Source organism: Myotis yumanensis, unplaced genomic scaffold, assembly GCF_028538775.1.
Source record: "Myotis yumanensis isolate MYYU_CA2020_CCGP unplaced genomic scaffold, mMyoYum1.0.hap1 SCAF_1, whole genome shotgun sequence".
NCBI classification, from domain to species: domain Eukaryota; kingdom Metazoa; phylum Chordata; class Mammalia; order Chiroptera; family Vespertilionidae; genus Myotis; species Myotis yumanensis.
In genome coordinates this window covers 24,274,459-24,296,286 of record NW_027223752.1, presented here as the reverse complement: position 1 = coordinate 24,296,286, position 21,828 = coordinate 24,274,459, and the positions used below count along the sequence as shown (strand labels likewise).

General features: G+C 42.2%; 1 protein-coding gene across 1 annotated transcript in view; it reads left to right on the top strand.

The window, feature by feature from the left end:
- The window catches only part of TSHR (thyroid stimulating hormone receptor), a 100,705-nt gene that overhangs the window by 53,019 nt on the left and 25,858 nt on the right, over nucleotides 1–21,828 (top strand). Inside the window, exons 4-7 of the mRNA XM_070403493.1 lie at nucleotides 7,346–7,420; nucleotides 10,845–10,919; nucleotides 12,296–12,373; nucleotides 14,429–14,497. Coding sequence (XP_070259594.1) covers nucleotides 7,346–7,420; nucleotides 10,845–10,919; nucleotides 12,296–12,373; nucleotides 14,429–14,497 — 297 coding nt within the window. The remainder of the gene's footprint in view (nucleotides 1–7,345; nucleotides 7,421–10,844; nucleotides 10,920–12,295; nucleotides 12,374–14,428; nucleotides 14,498–21,828) is intronic.

Sequence of the window (21,828 nt, the reverse complement as noted above, 5' to 3'; positions counted from 1 at the left end):
GTTGCGGTCCGGGGCTGACTGAAAGCCGTTTTGTTTAGCTTCTTATTTGCAACATAGTAATAGTTGCTTAGAGTTGCAGTTGAGAGTCCGGCAAGTGAGGCGGGGAACGTTGGAATCTGCAGTCCCTGGAGGAAGCAAGCCTCCCTGCTCGCTTCAGTGCATGGCTGCCGGCCGCCATCTTGGCTGACAGTTAATTTGCATAAGGATACGCTGATTAGCCAATGGGAAGGGTAGCGTCGTATGCCAATTACCATGTTTCTCTTTTATTAGTGTAGATTAGAGGCCCAGTGCACAAATTTAGGCACCAGTAAGCCCCTCAGCCTGGCCTGCAGGATTGGACTGACACCAGTTCTCCAACATCCCCTAAGGGGTCCCGGATTTCGAGAGGGCACAGGCCAGGCCAAGGGACCCCACCAGTGTATGATCGGGGCTGGGGTGAGATGCATGAGGTTGGCCAGCTGGTGGGAGACCGTGGGAGGGCTCCAGGGTGTGTCCAGCCCATTTCACTCAGTCTGATTGGCTGGATTCCAGCAGCAAGCTAACCTACTGGTCGAAGCGTCTACCCCCTGGTTGTCAGTGCATGTCATAGCAACTGGTCAATTGTCTGCCCCCCGTAGCAAGCGACTGAATGGTCTTAGCATATCATTAGCATATTACACTTTGATTGGTTGAACGGATGACCAGAGGACTGGACACTTAACATATTAGGCTTTTATTATATAGGAGATATCCTATCTAATAATAGACAAACATGGTAATTAACCATACCTCTGACATGCTTCCCATTGGCTAATCAGGGTGATATGCAAATTAACTGCCACCCAAGATGGTGGCCAGCAGCCAGGCAGCTGAAGCAAACAGGAGGCTTGCTTGCTCCAGTGATGGAGAAAGCCAAGGTTCCCCGCCTGCCGTGGCTGGGCTCTGAACTGCACTCTAAGAAACAATGTTGCAATTATAGAAGCTAAACAAACCCCAGAAACCTGCTTTCAGCCAGCCGGGCCTCAGAGCTGGAGTTGCAACAGTGTTTCAATTATAGAAGCCAAACAAACCCAGATACCTGCTTTCAGCAGCCGAGGTCTCAGAGCTGGAGCCGAGCCTCAGAGCTAAAGCCGGCTCTCAGTTCCAGTGACAGCCATAGAAGGTAAATAAATCCCAGAATAAAAAATAAAAAAAAAGGAGAGGTTGGGAGCTTCAGTCACCCGCCAGCCTGAAAACGGCCCTCAGCCCCTCACCCAGACTGGCCAGGCACCCCAGTGGGGACCCCCACCCTGAAGGGGGTGTGACCATCTGCAAACAGCCATCATCCCCTCATTCAGGCTGGCCAGGCATCCCAGTGGGACCCCCACCCTGATCCGGGACACCCTTCAGGGCAAACCAGCCGGCCCCCACCCATGCACCAGGCCTCTATCCTATATAGTAAAAGGGTAATATGCAAACTGACCCTAATAGCAGAAGGATTGGGAATGACTGGTCACTATGACACACACTGACCACCATGGGGCAGACACTCAATGCAGGAGCTGCCCTCTGGTGGTCAGGGCACTCTCACATGGGAGGAGCTCTGATCAGCCACAAGCCAGGCTGATGGCTGCCAGTACAGTGGTGGTGGTGGGAGCCTCTCCTGCCTCCTCAGCAGCGCTAAGGATGTCCAACTGCAGTTTAGGCCTGCTCCCCACTGGCAAGTGGACATCCCCCGAGGGCTGCTGGGCTGCCAGAGGGATGTCTGATTGCCATCTTAGGCCCAATCCCCTGGGGAGCAGGCCTAAGCCAGCAGGTGGTCATCCCCTGAGGGGTCCCAGACTGTGAGAGGGCACAGGCCGGGCTGAGGGACCTCCCCTCCCCACCGAGTGCACAAATTTTTGTGCATCAGGCCTCTAGTATATATAGAGAGAGAGATGATAGATAGATATCATTAGCATATTACACTTTGATTGGTTGAACAGTTGACCAGTCACAGGATGACCAGACACTTAGCATATTAGGCTTTTATTATATAGGATATTTAAAAAAAAAAAAAAAAAAAAACTATTGGCACTTAAAAGCTGACTAGCAAAAAATTGAGAATCAAAATAAAGTAAGAGTTAAAAAGAAGGTGAGAGCTAGGTTTCTGGCTAATGTTCTTCAGTTTCTCATTTTAAACAATATCATCTTATACATTATTACATCTGTATTTCTTTAAAGTCCAGCTACGCTGACAGAGGCAGCTTCTCTTTGCTTCAGGTATTTGATTCTAACTCAGAGTGCCAGCCCCGAGCAAGTCTGACACTTTCTCATCTCCCTTGGCCCATCTACTCCGCAGGTGAAATGCCAACTCAGCTTCATGATTCGCTTCCCAGCTTGGCATCTTCACTCATGGACTGGGGGTGTCTAGGGTGTGGGCACATATCTCTAAGCCTGAGGATCCCAGTCCGGTGTCATGATCGAATGCCTGTTAAATAACGGAGGTAGGAAGGGGACCCAGGGCAGCGGAAGGAAATCAGTAATTGGAAAATTCCTTAATTAGAAGGGTTTTAAGCCACCATCTCCCCTCTTTTTGCCCCTTGTCCCCCCAACCTGAGGACTCCCTCCTCTCACATTGCTGATTTCCCATATTCTTTGGGTTTAGGCTGGGCTAGTAAGTGCCCACCACAGTGCCAGTTGTTTTGAATAAGCCAATTTCTGTTCTTGGCTCTTGTTGAGACTTGACAAGTGTTTCTCAGAAAAAGAAAAAGAAAACAGAATCTAGACATAGGATTAAATGAACCTAATGTGTGCTATATTACTAATTTCCTGGCTTGTGAAAACACCACACACTGGGTATCAATATTATATTTTTTATCTACATGTCCATTTTATTTGAAATCTAATGAAGGGAAATTCAGCAAGGATGTGTATTTAAATTTCTTCTTAGTAATGGTAGATGATTTCCTTTAGACATTTTTTTAAAGCTGAATTTGGAGTCAGAAGTCCTAGATTAAGGTCCAGAGTTGCCTCTAACGGTTCAACAGGAGACCAGGCACATCACCTTCCTAAACTTGTCTCCACTGTTTTGTCTGCAAAACGAGGATGATACTACCTGCTTCACTTAAGTCAGTTCTGCCATCCCTCACTGCCAGACCATCCTAGTAGATGTACCACCAGTCCCTTTTTGTCCTCAACTCTCCCAAGGCTGGACTTCTCTAATCAATAGCATCATGATCCTCAAATATTTCCCGACACAGCTAAGTCGCCCTTCTCCATAGACAAGCATGCTTGAAGATTTGCACAGACTACCTAGCCCTGCATTTTTAAAAAAATTTTGACATAGACGACCTATTGCTTCGCTTTTTCTTTTAACTTGAGGATTTTTTGCATGCCTTTTATAACATGTTTTTCTTCTTTTAAAACAAGATAAAATAAAAAGTAGAAATCACACACTCTTAGCCTCCAAACCTACCTACAGAGATGACCACTATCAACAATATACTCTGTATTTTAAGAACTGTATTGATGCTTATTGTATTGGCTTGGGTAGGCTAATTAAGAAATAGACAAACATACAAATGTGGGCCATTCCTAAGGTAACTGAAGTTTATTTCTTGCTCATGGGACAGTCCTGGGTGAATGAGAAGGTGGGCAGGGTAGCCCTCCCTCATGCAGTCATCCAGGGATCCAGGCTGCCAATCCAGAGGCCCCTCCACCCTAGGCTACAGGACATCTCCATTCCAATCCCTGTGCTCCAATTACATAGAGGTTTTCTTTCCCTAGGTGTCCCCAGCTTCCTGGCAGTGTAGCTACCCTCCTGTATGCTTGGGCCACAATCACTAACTCTAAATTGTGTGATTCAAATTCAACCTCCCTGACATGCCTGGAACTCATTCAAATTTGGACCCCTCTTTCATCCTTCTCCTATTATCAGAGGTTCTGTGGTACTTTCCTCTACTCCTCCTCACTTTCTTTCTTTGAAAAGGTTATACCAGCTGCATTCACTTCTGACATTGTCTCCATTTGGCTAAACTTGCTTGCTTCAGCAGAGATTTTATTCTTTCTAGCTTTATTGAGTTATAATGAACAATATAACACTGTGTAAGTTTAATGTATGAGGTTTTGATTTGATACATTTACATATTACAAAATGACTTCCACCATAGTATTAGCCAACACCTCCATCCGGTCACATATAGTAATTACCTTTTTTGGGAGTGTGAGAGCATTTAAGATCTCTCTTAGCAACTTCCAAGTGCATAATACAGTATTTTTGGCTATAGTCATCATGCTGTACATTAGAGCCCTAGAATTTGTTAATCTTGCAATTGGAAGTTTGTTCCCTTTGATCAATATCTCCTCATCCTCACCCCACCCCCAGCTTCTTGTAACCAACCCCCAGCTCTATTTCTCTGGGTTCAACTTTTTTAGATCCCACATATAAGTGATATTATATAGAGTTTATCTTTCTCTCAGCACAGATTTTTTTTTTAATTCACTTGTGCACAAGTGTTGAGCTATGTTCTCACCTCAGAAAGCGACTTCTTTTCCTTGGCGTTTTCTTGAGCTATCCCTTGTTCATCTTATGTTTCCCCCCAGAAATCCAGCTTCTCTTTGCGTCTCCCCATCTCCTGCAGCCTCTCCCACTTCTCTCTCCTCTCACAACACCATGTCGGTTGCAGCCCATTTAACCAGCTGTAACCGGCAGCAGGGCCTCCTTTGCCTTGCATTCCTTACCTCTAACGCCAATTCAGTTGGGCTGCACTTCATTTCCTTGTAACATTCTCTTTGGGTCAGTCCCTGAAGTCTGCTTATGTAAGGATAGTCTCTAATGGAACAATTTTCCAGGCTACAAACCACAGTTTCCACACTCTACCAAATAGTTTACATTTGATTGTCTCGGACAAGAGTTCAAACCCTCCTCCTCAAATGGAGAGCTCTGACAGGCAGTGTATTGTTCACCACGCAGAGACAGAGCTCTGCCTTCGAGAATCTGCCCGTCTCTCCAAGGACTATGAGATCGTGCAGTCAGGTGGCCAGCGACCCAGTTTACCCGGGACAGAGGGAGTTCCCGGGGTAGAGGGCTCTTAGTTTCAACCCAGAACAAAAATTTAAAATGGGTCTTTCAATGCAGGGTCTTGGCTGGATAAAGATCATGATGTGATAGGTTAGGATTAGTGGAAACAAGGCAAAGATTTTGAGGTGGGGATTCTAAGGATTTGGCGATATAAACTGTTGCTGCTTTCTGTTGAAGCATTGATGGGTCTTTCAAGAAGTTCCCATAATGAACAATAAAGTTATTTGCCTGGGAAAAAGTTATGGTAATGAAGACAATGGGCCAGTAAGGTTATATTAATATAGACAGCAAACTGAGGTGGAGAGAGGGTAGATGGTTTCTCTCCTCCAAGTAAATTCCATCCTCTCTTTTCCAAGGTCAAGAACTTTAGTCAAAAACCAAACCTTGTGTTTTGTTTTTACATTTGGTACGAACATTATAGCACTTCCAATTCAAGTTCTTGATTCTGCTCTAGCTTTCATTCCACTTAGGAGAACAGCAATCCTATATAATAAAAGGCTAATATGCTAAATGTCAGGTCATCCGTTCAACCAATCAAAGCATAATATGCTAATGATATGCTACGGCCACTCAACCACTCGCTATGATGTGCACTGACCACCAGGGAGTAGACGCTCCAACTGGTAGGTTAGCTTGCTGCTGGCATCCAGCTGATCGGGACTGAGCAAGAGGGGCCAGACATACCCTGAAGCCCTCCCATGGTACCTCCTTGGCTGGCCAACCTCTCGTGTCCCTCCCCTGCCCCAATCATGCACCAGTGGGGTCCCTCAGCCTGGCCTGTGCCCTCTCACAAACCAGGACCCCTGCGGGGCGGGGGGGGGGGGGGGGGGGGGGAGTGTCAGAGAGCCGGTTTTGGCCTGATCCCGCAAGCCAGGCCGAGGGACCCCACTGTTGCACAAATTAGTGCACTGGGCCTCTAGTAATACAATAATCATTTATAGAGCCCTCACTGTGTGCCAGGTCACATGTCAAATTCCTTATGGGCATTATTTAGTCCTAACAAGAGTCCTATGGAAGAGGTGCTGTTATTGTCCCTGTTTACATATAAGGAAACTGTGGCTCAAAAAGGTCAAGGAACCTGCCCAGGTTATGCAGCCAGCAGTGGCAGAGCCAAGGTTCGATCCCAGGTCCACCTGACTATTCAGCAATAGAAAGTAGTCAACTCCTGACACATGCTACACATGGATGAACCTCCCAGACATTATGCTAAAGGAAAGAAGCCAGACATGGAAGACTACATATTTGTCATCTCTTTGATATGAAATGCCCAGATAAGGGACATGTATAGAAATAGAAAACAGATTAGTGGATCCTCGGCATGGCAGAAAGGGTGGGAATTAACTGCAAATGGGCCTATGGTTACTTTCGTCATTGATAGAAAGGCCCTAAAACTGGATTGTGACGATGGTTGCACAATTCCACAAATTTACCAAAAATCATCTAATTACATACCTGCAATGCATGAATCTTACAGAAACTCCCCTTCACTAAAACCATTAAAAACAAAATTCCAGAGCCAGATTCTAAGTCTTCGAATTGTCACCATCAACAACTAAATGTAGGTTCCTTTAGTCATCAAGCCTGAGGAAAGGCTGTGTGCGGGACCCTCCATCCTCTTCATACAAACATGGGGAATGCCTTGAAACTCTTAATATAGTATGTTCACTACATTTAATTTTACCAATGATAGCCATTTCTAACAACCACCAATTTCACTGTGATGAGCATGCATATAAACCCAACCATGTAAGTTACAGACATACGTGATATCACACCATGTAAGTTACAGAAATACGTGATATTATACCATATGTGCTGAAGAGTCTTAAATGACTGACATAGAAAAATAAACCCAAGGGAACTGTTGACACGACATCCACTGAAATAGCGATTGACAGAGAGCTCTCACCACCCTCATTACCTTGCTGCCATCCATCTAATCCATTCAACCTCCCACCCAGGGCCAGGACACTTACTACAGTGAATAATAAAGATTTCTGTCTTCCACAAGTCACTGAAGAGGCTTTTCTTTCCTATTTACATCTAAGAGTTTGAAAAGGCTCTGAGACTGCAATTAAGAGAAAAGTTGCCCATAAATTCAAAGAAACCGAAACTAAGCCAAGGATGTGAGAAGGCTGAACAGCTGCTGTGTCCCTGTGAGGAGCCAGCAGTCCTTTGTTGGCCATGACTCCCGGCAGGAACCGTCTGTGGGTTGCCATGTCAATGTGTATTCCTCTCATGTTAAAGCTGACTTATGTTGTTTTATCTTTAATAAGAACAGAAATGGATGTATTATGATGAATGTGCTCCTTGTAACTTTTATAGAGAGATTCGGAATACAAGAAGCTTAACTTACATAGACCCTGGTGCCCTAAAAGAGCTGCCTCTTCTGAAGTTCCTGTAAGTATTAACTCCATTCCAATCCCATTTTTTAAAAAATTTTTTCTAGATAATTATGTTATTACCTACCAGAATTCTCCTTAGGATGATGTGGGCTGGGACTGTTTGAGTGGTTTAATTTCTGAGACAAATCATATCCTATGATTTATTTCCCACCCTTTCCCATCAGGCAAGGTATCCGGTGAAATGATCCACATTTTATTATTTTTAATATATATTTTATTGATTTTTTTTTACAGAGAGGAAGGGAGAGGGATAGAGAGCCAGAAACATCGATGAGAGAGAAACATCTATCAGCTGCCTCCTGCACACCCCCTACTGGGGATGTGCCCACAACCCAGGTACATGCCCTTGACCGGAATCGAACCTGGGACCCTTCAGTCCACAGGCTGATGCTCTATCCACTGAGCCAAACCGGTCAGGGCTGATCCACATTATAGAAAACCAGTTCAAAGGTCAGCACATACTGCTGGGACCAGATACCTATTCCCAGAAACATGAAGGAGAAAATGCCATCATGTATAGGGTGTCCCCCCAAAATGTAATTAAGTAGTTAGAAAGGCAGTGTTTATTAAAATACATTTCATTTTCACCCTAGCTGGTTTGGTGCAGTGGACAGAGTGTTGGCCTGCAGACCGAAGGGTCCCAGGCTTGATTCCGGTCAAGGGCACATACCCAGGTTGCAGGCTCCTTCCCAGCCCAGGCCTTGGTTGAGGTGCATGCAGGAAGCAACCAATCAATGTGTTTCTCTGACATCAATGTTTCTCTCTCTCTTCCACTCTCTCTAAAAATCAGTGGAAAAATATCCTCGGGTGAGGATTTAAAATAATAAATAAAAGACATTTTATTTTCAAAGTTGAGCTACCAGCTGTTAAAGTGTGTATACAAATAGGGGAACACACTTATATATAGTCTTTTAAGTGGAGTAGAACAGAACAAAACAAAACAAGAAACCCTGAGAGCCCCCTGGTCAATTTTATTAGAAAATGGGTATTGCAACAATAGTAGAGTGGCTGCTACACAGCAAAAATACAAAAGCCACAAAGGATAAAATCTATTCTCTTAGAGGTTGTAGGGATAAAAATGGGTGGAACAGCACCTGCTGCCTTGCTTTGGTGACAGCTTCATCATACCTCTATGAGAGCAGGAACCATGTTTGTGTTCTCTGTTCTTTTTGACTGCTGAGCTTAGTACGTGCTCAACAACAGTGTGTTCACTGGATGTCTACGTATGGCCTCAGGTCCTCCAGGCACCGGCTGGAAGAACCCCTCCTACCTTCCCTCTTTCCTGCTCACATGCGTTGTAAAAGACAAGAAGGCAAAAAAAAATATGAGGGGAAAAAAATGAATCAACCTTAATTCCAATGCCCAGAAATAATCACTATTAATATAGCTTATTTCCATCTAGGAATTTTTAAATAGAAGTATATAGCCATATATATTTTATGAATATAGTCTTTAAGGATGAATGAATTGAAGTTATCCGGGAAAAGAAGGGGGTTGAGGTAGAAGAGAAATGCAGATGGATGGAAAAGCATGGTAAAGACACAAAGCCATGGGACCACATGGCTTATTTGGGGGAACTATGAATAGTTCAGTATTGAAGAGGTGGGAGTGGGAGATGCCGGAGGAATAGAAAAGGACATTGATGGGTTATGTGGCTGAAGGGGTATCTGGGGAGTGACAAAAACTTATGGGACAAGGCAGCCACTCCCATATGGACTTAGTGTTTCAATCAATCACTCTTCGATATGATGATCTCCTGCTATGTGCAAGGCTCTGTGGGGAGCACAGAGGATAGTAAAGCATTGTCCTTGCCTTCAAAAAGCTTACGCTCTAGTCAGGGAAGATACTATATATGACATTGAAAAGTTCCTCCCATACAGGAGAATAACGGTAAGTGAAAAATGAGAGGAACATATTTGGGAGTACAGGCCATTAGAGAAGACATCAAAAAGGAGATGGACTTGTCTAGGGTTTTGAAGAATAGAGGAGTCCTGATACAAGTCCCTAATCTGGCATTTCAGCCCTTCCCTTGGGCCTTTACCTTCTGCTCTTCCATGTGAACTGCTTTTGCAACTGAGCTAGCTTGTTTCCTGTGCTTTGATTATACCTCATGGACCCTCATGTCTCTCCTTTGTTATTTGCAAAGTCCCATTTGCTCAAAGTCCCATTTGAGACCTCTGGTTCCTGCTTCGTCTTCAAATCCTATGTCTTCCCTCTAGAGCAGTGGTTCTCAACCTTCCTAATGCCGCGACCCTTTAATACAGTTCCTCATGTTGTGGTGACCCCCAACCATAAAATTATTTTTGTTGCTACTTCTTACTGTAATTTTGCTACTGTTATGAATCATAATGTAAGTATCTGATATGCAGGATGTATTTTCATTGTTATAAATTGAACATAATTAAAGCATAGTGATTAATCACAAAAACAATATGTAATTATATATGTGTTTTCCGATGGTCTTAGGCGACCCCTGTGAAAGGGTCATTCGACCCCCAAAGGGGTTGCAACCCACAGGTTGAGAACCGCTGCTCTAGTGGAAGTCAGGTCAGAATTTGCCTAAGAAGACCCACCAGTGGAACTGGAGTGTTCTCTACTGGAAGACTTTCTTTAAAGTTTCACTGATAGTGGCTGGATCTCACCCCATCTGTTTCTACTACCTACATTCTAGTAGCTGCAACAGATGTTAAACCAGCTAAATCTGGGAGGCATCAGAGCCTGAGAGTTTTTGTATTCGTGCTGTTCATGCACATCTTTCCATTTTGGCATTCTGCCCTGATGGTACAAACTATGGGAAGTGACAGTGTGTTTGATTGCTTTCCTTCCTTGGCTGGATGCACCTGTTAAATGGTACTGCTGCCATGGTGCCCCCTGTGACTGCCTTGGGAAAAGCATTCTTGGCAAAATAATGAACACAATATAATGTAGAGTTGGAAAGAGGAAGCTTGGCTTGGAGTTGGGCAATTGTATTGTCTTCCTTTCCCATCCTCCCTTTATTTTATCCCCCAGACACACACTGGCACACCCACAATGTGCTCCAATTAAAATAAGGAAGAGAGAGGGAGAGGGAGAGAGAGAGAGAGAGAGAGAGAGAGAGAGAGAGAGAGAGAGAGAGGGAGAGAACCTTGAATTCCTTTTCCTAGGAATCTTACTTGGTTCAAACAATCCCAAGTTTTTTCTAAAAATGAAAACATGTTTTGACACTGGTGAACAAGACTAGGTTATTGCACTGGAGGGAACATCATCTCCTCCAAGGATCAGAACTTGCCCATGGCCACTCAGCTATTTAGTGGAGGAGTTAGGATTTGCCTCCCACCTGAATTCAGAACCCATGTTTTAAGCTTTTACATAATTCTACTTCCTATGTGTTAATTTCCTTTGCTGATTTCTGTGTTTTTTCTTCTTTTTCATTACTTTAGTGGCATTTTCAACACTGGACTTAAAATATTCCCTGACCTGACCAAAGTTTATTCCATGGATGTATTCTTTATACTGTAAGTATGCACACATGCAATGTTGGGCAATATTTTATTTGTCACTAAAAAGGAATAGAGGCAACCATTAGTGTTGGTCGAAGCCAAGTAGAGCAATTGTTTCAAGAAAGGAGCAGTGATCAGCTGTGACAGGTGTACTGATAGATGACAGGTGGCAAGGACTGAGGACTGGCCATTGGGTTTAATAATGTGGGGCATTGGTGATCCTGACCTGGACAGCTACAATGCTGGAGAAGTGGTTAGAGTGGGTGAGAGGGAGAATTAGAGTGATTATAACAAACTCTTTTGAGAAGTTTTACTGTTAAAATAGAGCAGAAAATGTTTCAGTAGTTGGTGGATATCGGGAGAAAAGGTATGTTGTGGTTCTCTTTTGATGGGAGAAATTATGGCATATTTGTTTGCTGGTAGCAATGATTAAATAGGAGAAAATTTTGGTGATGATGATGACACTTCATTTTGCATCTAGTTTTTTAATACTTTTAAACACTTCCTAATTAATTATCAAGGTTGTTCCTCTCAACCATTTCATTAAGTCATAAAAGGAAGTTATAGTGCTTCCACTCTACAAATGAGGAAACTGAGGAAGAGAAAACCTAAGTGATTTTGTCTGAGCAGAGTCCCAAGGAGTAGTCACTAGAGATGCTCAAACTGCTTTCTGTGACTTCTTGTTGGCCACGTACTCTTGACTAAAACCTGTTACACACAGTCAAGTTGTACAGCAGTGAAAGGACATATGCAGAGAGAGTTACAGGTTGAGTTTGCACCACAGCAAAACATGGAGTGAAGGGATCCAAACTGTTGGGATTTTGCTAGGAAAAAAATTGACAGTGCTCCTTTGCAGCAGAAGAGCTCAGTTCAAAATACAGGCAGTCTTCCAGCCATAAGGTTGGCATAGAAATGCTCTCCTGGGGCAACTGCCTGGCAGTGTTTTCCGAGTGGAGAACACTTTAGAAATATTCATGAAATGAAATCCATTGGTTCCATTCCTCCAACTCTTTTTAGGTGCTCCATATACTTAGAACACTCTAGTTGCTATGGACAAAGTATTTGTCATAGACTCACAAGAAGTCTCTGAGACCCACTAGCTCCCCTGGCAGATAAGGATTAAGTCAGGGGCCTTAGCCAAATCCAAAGCTCACTCATTGACTATACATTTGGGGCCCTAAGTGCATGTCCACCTAGGATAGTTCTCATCACCTCGCTTGACCTAAGAGCCACCAGCAAGCAGCTAAGTCAATGAAACTTAAAAAGAAACAAGATTAAACTAAACTGTGTCAGGCTATTTATTTAAATGCAGATGTGCAGCATGAGCCCAACTCCAAAAAAAATAAAATAAAAGCAGTGTTTTCACCAAGTGTTTTGTCCCTCTCTTGCAGGGAAATTACAGACAACCCCTACATGACTTCCATCCCTGCCAATGCTTTCCAGGGACTGTGCAATGAAACCTTGACGCTGTGAGTAGTGTTATAACTTCTCCATTCTACAAATGCCAACAAATGAATTTTTATATGAAAATCATCATAGTCTCACAGCCCATCTAAGAACCATACTACGTTATAGTAAGTGCTCTATGGTCTACCAAGGGTTTCACATAATTAAATAAGAGTATGGCCCTGTGGTATAGGAATCTATAGATGACAAAATGGCCTAGGTGACAAGACAACAGCATTCCCTTATAGAAATAGCCTGCATACTTTATCTATAAAGGGCCATTTAGGTTTTACAGATCACATGGCCTTAGTAGCAACTGCTAACTTCTGCCATTTTAGGGCCCACTATACACACTAACGAGCATGGCTATGTTACAATAAAGTTTTATTTAAAGAATAGGCAGTGGGCCAGATTTGGCCTGGAGGCCTTATAATATTTTGTATTCAAGTATCTTCAAGTGTATAATTCTCACATCTTCATTAAAGAACTCTAGTTCACACAAAAAATTAACTATCAGTGCTTTCTCAGCCTCTGCCCAGTGTCCCTGTGAATGGCAGTCTTCACCTAGGACACCTTAGTTGTGTAATTAAACTCATTGTGTCATTATCTAAAACAAGCAAAGATTACCTCTTAGTTCTATACATGGGATAAATCCAGCTCTTCAGGGTACTCCTTTTAACATGGCCATCTCCTAAGTGTTTCTCACTGGGTTAAATATATAGCTATTTCATCAGTCCAGCAACCTTTTGATTGGGTATTATTATCATATTTTTACAGATAAGGAAAGTGAGGATAATAGAAGTTTTGAAATTCTCAGGATCACGTCCTATAAAGGGTCAGAGCCAGGTATAATTCCAAATTTGGAGTCTCTATTTATGCTTCTTAATGTGTTACCACAGTGTGGAGATAGTGGACGACAGTAGTGTTCAAAGTTCCCCCACAACTGCCACTAGCTGTGCCTTATTGTGGTCATGGCTGCCTTCTCTTTCTCAAGTCAATAGCCCCAATAATGCCCATGCATCTCATTGCAGACCAGAGTTCCTGCCGCTGGGGCTCCTCCTGCACAAAGGGTTGTGTTTTGGGTCAGTGGGAAGAATGGCTTTTGAGGTTAAGAATCCTGAGTCCCAACAGCTCTGCAGCAATGTGGTTTCAGCAAGTCACCTCCATGTCTCATTCACTTAACTAGGAAATAGCAGTTCATTCCAGCCCCTGGAATCATTATATACATTAATTGGTTGAAGAAACATAGCAACAAATTAAAAGATGAAAATTTCCACAAAAGGGCATGGTCTGTCTACTTCCTTAAATTTGTCTTTGAAGTTCAATTTAGTTCAGCTCACAGCAAGTAAGCATTTAACCTATGATAAGCCCAGAGAACAAAAATATAGATAAAATACAAATGTGAAATAGCATTTTAAACAGAAAAATAAAGCTTATGCATTTAAATGAACAATGTCTTTAAAAGTATTGATTTTAAAAAACTGCAGTCATTCATCCATTTTTTAAATTTTTTAAATTGATTTTTAGAGAGAGAAGAAGGGTGAGGAATAGAGAGATAGAAACATTGATGAGAAACATCAACCGGCTGCCTTCTGCATACCCCCTACTGGGGATTGAGCCCACAACCCGGGCATGTGCCCTGACCAGAAATTAAACCAGTGACCTCTTGGTTCATAGGTCAATGCTCAACCACTGAGCCATATGGGCCAGGCCATTCCTCCATTATTGACTTTGGGTTAACTATTAACTGAAACCCTTGTTTTTTTAAATATATGTACAACATTTTTTTTAAAGTCTTAAATGATAGCAGATGTTTGTTCCTCAAAGTGAACCTGCTTCTGAGAAACAGTGTCAAGTTACTAAAAGCAAAGTCCAGAGAATGGGAATTCAAAATGAGAAATATTATTCTATGTCCCCAACAAGACATACTATAGAGTTTTCTTCTAGGCTCAGATGCGGGACCCAAGAACCTTCATGCACATTTCTGATACTGAATGAAGTATTGAAGTCCAACCTCAGAAAAGGGCCAGTATTACCTCCTATAGGTCACTGATTTCTCCTTGCTCTGTTGATTGCAGGAAACTATACAACAATGGCTTTACTTCAATCCAAGGACATGCTTTCAATGGGTCAAAGCTGGATGCTGTGTAAGTCAACCTCTTAAGTCAACCTCTGTATGGAAACCTCTATCATCCCCATCCTCCCACCCACAAGAAGGATCATCCAATGGGTTAGAATTTTTCTAGAGATAGATAGTTTCTGCCAGCACATTCCTTAACCACAGAGCTAGTGTGACCAAGACTTGGTGATGATGTTAGGGAACTTGGCAAGAGCCAGCTTCAGTGGACACTTACATGAACTCCAATTCAATTCTAAATCCCAAAGCTCTTGCCCACAATAAAATGGAGCTCCATGGGGGGTCATCTTCAGTTATCTTGTAGGAGTGTGTGTGTGTGTGTGTGTGTGTGCGCGCGCACGCGCGCGTGCATGTGTCTCAATATTCATCTACTATGTGCAAGAAGTAAAGGAGTATCTTTAAGTCCAAATCTGTTCAGAGAGTAAGATTTTTCTTTTAGATTCCTTTTTCTGACATGTTTTCAGGAAAAGTATCAGTTTATATTTGATTCACTCAGAAAGAGCTGAAAAGACATATCCAACTTCTGCCTTCTCCCTAAATTAATAATGCCTAGAACAGTCTGTTGACAAAAAGATAGAGATTGACATGAGTTTCTATGTTTGTTGTACTTTTCTGTAGGGTCTTTGTGGCCCTCTGGGTCTATGCTAGGGCATATTTTGTGTCTAAGAGCTTGGGGACTGGTTTGGCCATACTTCTGTGTGCTTTAACCTGATATTTAACAAATGAAAAATAGCTTTAGTAGAGTCTGCTTCCCATAGTACAGTAGATGAGTTCATTTGTAGGGCCTCCTACTACAAAACAACTACATCATAAATTTGAAAAAACTTACAAATATTTTATTTCATACCTTCAAGACAGGCAAGTAAAACAACCTAACAAACCAGGAGCTGCCACCAAAGTGGTGAATGTTCACAGAGGGTGCCGTTCCTTAGGTGTAGCTGCGAACATTGGTTCTGCCAGAATAATCATTGCAAAATCCAAAGGCTTATGATTCTAGATCTACTGTGTGGCCTCTCACGCTTTAATTAACATATAAACCAAATGGATTCTGACACAGGAGGTCAGGGGTGAGCATTTCTAACAAGCTCCCAAGTGATGCTGGTGCTTCTCACCCATTGAGCACACTTAAAGTAGCAGGGTGAGGTCCATAACCTGCACAGCCATATGCAGGGGCCCTCATTGCAAACAAACAAATAAAACGCACATGTGGTGGTGTTGCTCTGATTTGGGGGTTCAGTGGGGGGTTCTGGTATGATTCCATTTTCAAGGACAAATGCTCCTAAGGTTTGAAGTCCTATGCCTTTGCATGACTTTCTCAGTTATGTTGGAAGTGGGGTGTCATCTTTGCCAGGCTTTGGGGTTTCCTAGAGTCTTTTTTTTATATATATATTTTATTGATTTTTTTATAGAGAGGAAGGGAGAGAGATAGAGAGCTAGAAACATCGATGAGAGAGAAACACCGATCAGCTGCCTCCCGCACATCTCCCACTGGGGAAGTGCCTGCAACCCAGGTACATGCCCTTGACCGGAATCGAACCTGGGACCCTTCAGTCCGCAGGCCGACGCTCTATCCACTGAGCCAAACCGGTTTCGGCCCTAGAGTCTTTATCAAATGAAGAGTTAGAGTACATTTTTCTAGATTGCCTGGTTATGGGCTCGTTTAGGTTGATTTTAGTCAATTTTAAAAATACATAAATATAGTGAAGTCTAAAAAGACTCAGTAGAGTACTATGATTGCTTATATATCAAAATTTGTGGTATTGGAGAGACTCTGCTTCCAACTTAACTTTATGATACATATCTCGGACAATCCTTCATTTTCAACATATTTATTGAGCACCTACAATGAGCCAGGTGCTGTGTTATGCATTGGTGAGTCAAAGATGAACAAGCTCTCCGATCACACTAAACTTACATTCTGGCGGGGTCAACTTGAGGGCAGCAATATCAAGGGTCAAAGCACATTAAGAAGAAATATACCCAGATCCAGATATGCATTTCAGATGGAAAATATCTTTACACTGAATATACAATAGCATTGCCTCCTTGCTTGGAGATATAAGTATGATTTCCCCTAGATTTAACACACTTTTAAAATTATTAGCATTTGATTTTGATGTTACATGATCTACCCAAATATTTTCCTCTTTGATTCAACTATTCCTAGAAAGCCCTGACTCTGAGAGAAATGATCATCCCCATTCCAATTTTCTATGACAGAAGTAGGGTATTGGGACTTCTTAAAATAATTAAGACAGTTTGTAAATACTTAGGGTATAAATATTTCAGAAGACTGTCACATTGTTCTGGACATTGAGGACATCAAGAGATTAAGGCAACAGAGAACCTCATTAGCAAGAGAAGGGGTAGGAAGAGTGACGAACCTTCAACCAGAGCTGATAATATGGCTTTTGAATTCAGTGTGTCCAGTTGACTCTTGTCTAGACCAAAACTGACTTTCCAGAATGATGGATGAGAAAAAGGACCAGAAACCAACCATGGATATAACATAATTCATTTCTAAAACTTTTGCTTCTACAGCAAAAAAAATTTAAGCCCAAGATTAGGATCTATGCTTTAAATTATGTGCTTCTTTATTTTTCCATATTTAGTCATTGGAAGGTATCACCCCCCATCATCTTCAGTTATCATTTTTTAAGGATAGACATTAGGTGCATAACATTCAGACTTTAAGGTCTACAAAGCAATGATTCTCAATGCTGGCTGCCAATTCGAATCACCTGAAGAGATTTGGAAACACTAGTGCCTAGGTTTTGCCACCAGACATTCTGGTTTCATTAGTCCAGGTGTAGGCAGTGTGTCCAGTGGAAAGCAAACACCAAGAACTGCTGATGTGGAGGACCTATATCAACCTTCTTGCCCAATCACCACATTTTACATAGGAAGCCCAAAGTGAACACGTAGCTTTCTAAAAATGTGTGTGTGTGTGTTTTTTTACCTGGCTTTTTAAATTTGAAAGAGCTGTCTAGATGCCAAGCTAAAGCCAAAACCTGGATCCCCTGGTTCAAGACTCTTCCCTGTGTCCTGCTATAATTCATCATTGATGACTTGCCAGCCACCACCAAAGCCTATTCACCCAACTCCACCTTGACCACTTGTTTCTTAAGCCAGGAGAATGTTTAGACTTCTTAACTCAGCCTGAAATATGGAAGCTAAAACATCTTCAACTGGGTAGAAGAGTGGACTTATGTGAGAGAAAGGAGGCCACTCGAGACAAGACACAACCAGAAGTTTCAGAGAACAGTCATACCAAGGAACGGGGTCATTAGTCAGTAAAGACCTGACTTTACCCATACACCAACTCAGCGAGCTTCCAAATACGAGTAAGGTCCTTCAACCTTGAATGAAAGGTTGGCATGGCAAACAGTTATTAAATTAGATAAACTGGGGTTGAAGTTGGGCCACAAATATTGACCATTTTCTTAAAAATATCTTATACCTACTCATAATTGGCCTTAGGTCATGTTTAGAGAACTGCACAAAGACTTCAAGAGATTTCCAAAATTGTAGCTTCTATAATTAGGACACTCTGCTGGGCTAAGTGGATCTCAGTGTATGGCTTTGGCCATAAAATCAGCTGCAGAATATCAAAGGAGTTTAGAGACATTTTCTATTGAAAAAAGAAAAACTTACAAAGAAACAGTAATTTCTGTCCCCAATTCTCTTCTTTTGTTGGTAAGAGAAGAAATGGGGTAGGAGGGAGTATCCCCAAACTGTGTTCACTGAACTTTCTTTCCATTGTAAATTTATGAGTGTTGCTTTTTAAAAGCTATTCATGACCACCCTGACTGGGTGGCTAAGTTAAAGCATCGTTTCATACACCAAAACGTTGTGGGTTCAATTCCTAGTCAGGGCACATACCTAGGTTGTGGGTTACTTCCCCAGACAGGATGAGTATAGGAGGCAACTGATCAATGTTTCTCTCTCACATCAATGTTTCTCTCTTTCTCTCTCTCTCTCTCTCTCTCTCTCTCTCTCTCTGTCAGTAAACATACTGTTGGGTGAGGATTAAAAATAAATAAGTAAAAAATAAAAAGCTATTCATGACCGTACAAAGTTAAAGTATCTAGATGGACTAGCCCGATCTTTTAATAGAGCATACTGAATTACTCGTATTCAAGATGGGGATACTGCATGTAGAATTTTCTAGGAAACGAAGCTCTGGTCTTTTGAGGTAATGTTACTAAGAAGATTATTTTAATATACCACCTTGTTGTAAGGCATGTAAACTTAACAAGGTTGATTCTAGAGGTGGCCTGTGTAGAATCTGAGAGCTCATGAGAGTTTCAGATCATCTGGTGGTCTTCTGAAATTAAACCTATGAAGAAATTATGTAGGGAGACTCATTTCCACCAGCTTTCTCCTCAGACCATCTTATGAGCTCTTTGAGAGGCCTTGCTGATGGCAGAGTGTTGTTCTATGGGAGATGATGGATTTTAATTCACTGGTGCCCTGAATTACAGTCTGTTCTAGTCATTGTAACCATCCCTTGAAACACAGAAAGAAAGCAATGCGCCATCTCACCATACGTTTTTGGCATTTTCATGTGAAATGTTAAAGTTATTTGGAGGAGTTCAACCAATGTGGGAAATATTTCTTAATAAAAAATCTTTTGTTTCCTGATTTTTAAAAGTTTAGGTCAAAGACTAGCAAACTCATTCTGAAAAGGGCCAGAGAGCAAATATTTCAGGCTTTCTGAGCTATAGGATCTCAGTTGCAGCTGCTCACCTCTGCCATTTTAGTATGAGAGCAGCCATAGACAATACATAAAACTGGATGTGGCTGTGTTCTAATAAAACTTTATGTACAAAAACAGTCAGCAAGCAGGATTTGACTAGATGGGCATAGTTTGTGAACCTCTGGACTAGATAAAGATATTCGGTGAGAATGGCCATTGTGTGATGAAATATACAATCTATTTCTCCCAATTCCTGATAAAGGTTAATGGACAAGCATGGGCTAAAGATAAGAAGTATCTGGATAAAAATATTTTGGGGTTTGAAAGTTCAGATCAAATCATAATAAAAAACAAAGATCTTTTCCCCAATCAGTATTTTGAATCCAAACTCGAAACTCTCCTCCTGTTAAAAAACAATGTTCCATCTCATCATCATTCTACCCTAAGTTTCTGATTCCTAGTTGATAGAAATTTATTTTTTATTAGCTTTAGCCCTTCAGTAAAGGCATCATGTAAATCCAAGACAAAATCAAGATGATCATGACAAGGAGGGACTGGGACTAAAGAAAGATAAGGGTTAAACTGTAGAAGGAGGTCAAGTTTCCATAGCAATAATGAAATAGTATTCACTTTGTGATTTTAACACAGGATTGTTGCCTCTGTTATCAATACTAGTTGTGATTTTAAGCTCATCTACACACATCAATATCTCATGATTATCCTTAGTGTTCAAAGCCCGCACATGGCATGTTAACAATTTGGTAAATTCTCCAAAAGTGTTTTCAAATATCTCTAGGTTCGAATTTAAACAATATGTCATCCAAAGGACATTTATTCCCCATCATCCACTTCATGCCAATTTACTGAAATTAGCAGCTTTGGCTTCATTGAGACCCATTTTTGTTAGTAAAACTGAAGAACACGACTGCAGCCAAGTTGGACAAATTCCACATTGAGAATGAGCGCTGGTGCCTCTGCAGCAGTTGAGTAATTAGTTAAAAGTTCACGAAAATCATGGCAGACGTGGAAGACCACGTGGTCCTGTGATTTCACATAGAACCAAGCACTCTGTCATCACTCAGATGTAAAATTAATAAAAACACAAGCATCCTCTTCCACAGAAGTTGAACTGCAAGTAAAGTCACATGTTCATTCTTTGGAACCTCCTTTCCATCCTCTCTTTCCACCCAATCTGGTATGGGAATGTGCTGCTTATCTCAAAATGTCTAATTCTCTGTATTGTATTTTCTATTGTCAAACTCCAATAAGTAGCTACTATGTGACAGTAGACATTTGGATGGGAGGGAGGCGAGTACCGTTTTGATGTACTAAGAGTGAAATACTAATCATTATGAACAGGGAAGTCAACACAATTCATGTACTAATTAGCATCGCATATTAGCTGATTAAAAGCAAAACACAGCAGCTTGGAGCACTGGGGAAAAGATGACGATAGAGAAGATTATAGGATTAAGCAAGCCATTATTTCTCAGTAAGTGTTTAAAAAGCTTTGTGGAAGATGCTCCAAGGCTGGCTTTCTCTTTCTATTGAAACCCTGTGTATTTTCTCACCTGTGACTGTTTACAGACAAGTATCCTGATTTCTGCTACCAAAGGATTTCCACAGAGCAATGAGGGCTGGGCAAAGGTTCCCTTTAATTCCAAATGACAAATACTATGGCAGGGAACTACGGTTCCCCACAGAAGTGTTCCCATGAGGGTCTCACAACACAAATCAATGCCAGCCCAAGTGTCCCCTACCGGAATTATGGAGACACAGGCTAAAATTCCATCTTGGGGCTGAAATGTGTCCCAGAGGGCAATGCTCACCAGCAACCGCATCTTCCCTTGCCACAGTGTCATACTCCTCCCTCTGACACATTTCCTCATCCTATATGATAAAAGGCTAATGTGCTAAGTGTCCGGTTGTCCAGCCGGCCGTTCAACCAATCAAAGTGTAATATGCTAATGATATGCTAAGGCTGCTCAACCGCTTACTATGACATGCACTGTCTACCAGGGGGCAGACGCTCTGACTGGTAGGTTAGCTAGCTGCTGGGGTCCAGTTGATCAGGACTGAGTGAGACTGGCCAGACATATCCTGGAGACCTCCCATGGTCTCTTCCTGGCTGGCCAACCTCTCGCGTCCCTCCCCGGCCCGGATTGTGCACTGGTGGAGTCCCTCAGCCTGACCTGCACCCTCTCGTAATCCGGGACCCCTCAGGGGATGTTGGAGAGCTGGTTTGGCCTGATCCCGCAGGCCAGGCAAAGGGACCCCACTGGTGCATGGATTCGTGTACCAGGCCTCTAGTCTAAACATGACACAGAGGGTGGTTCTAGCTAGGAATTACCCAGCAACTGGACTTTCTTGATTCATCCAACATGTTTTCACTGGATGGCTGTTGTGTCCCAAGAGTGAGGCCATAACATTGTATCCATAGTACATACTGAGTTCTTCAATTGGATGTTCTTCGCCAACTCATTCCTGACCATCTTCACTTTCCTGATCACAGTGTTCTTCCTTAACTGTGGGAGACACAGTACTTAAAGTTTCTTAACAACCCCCCACCCAAAAAATCTGACATATCTTTTCTAGGAAGAACTTCATTTCTCCCAAGAAATTCTCGAAGAGGCTTATGTCCT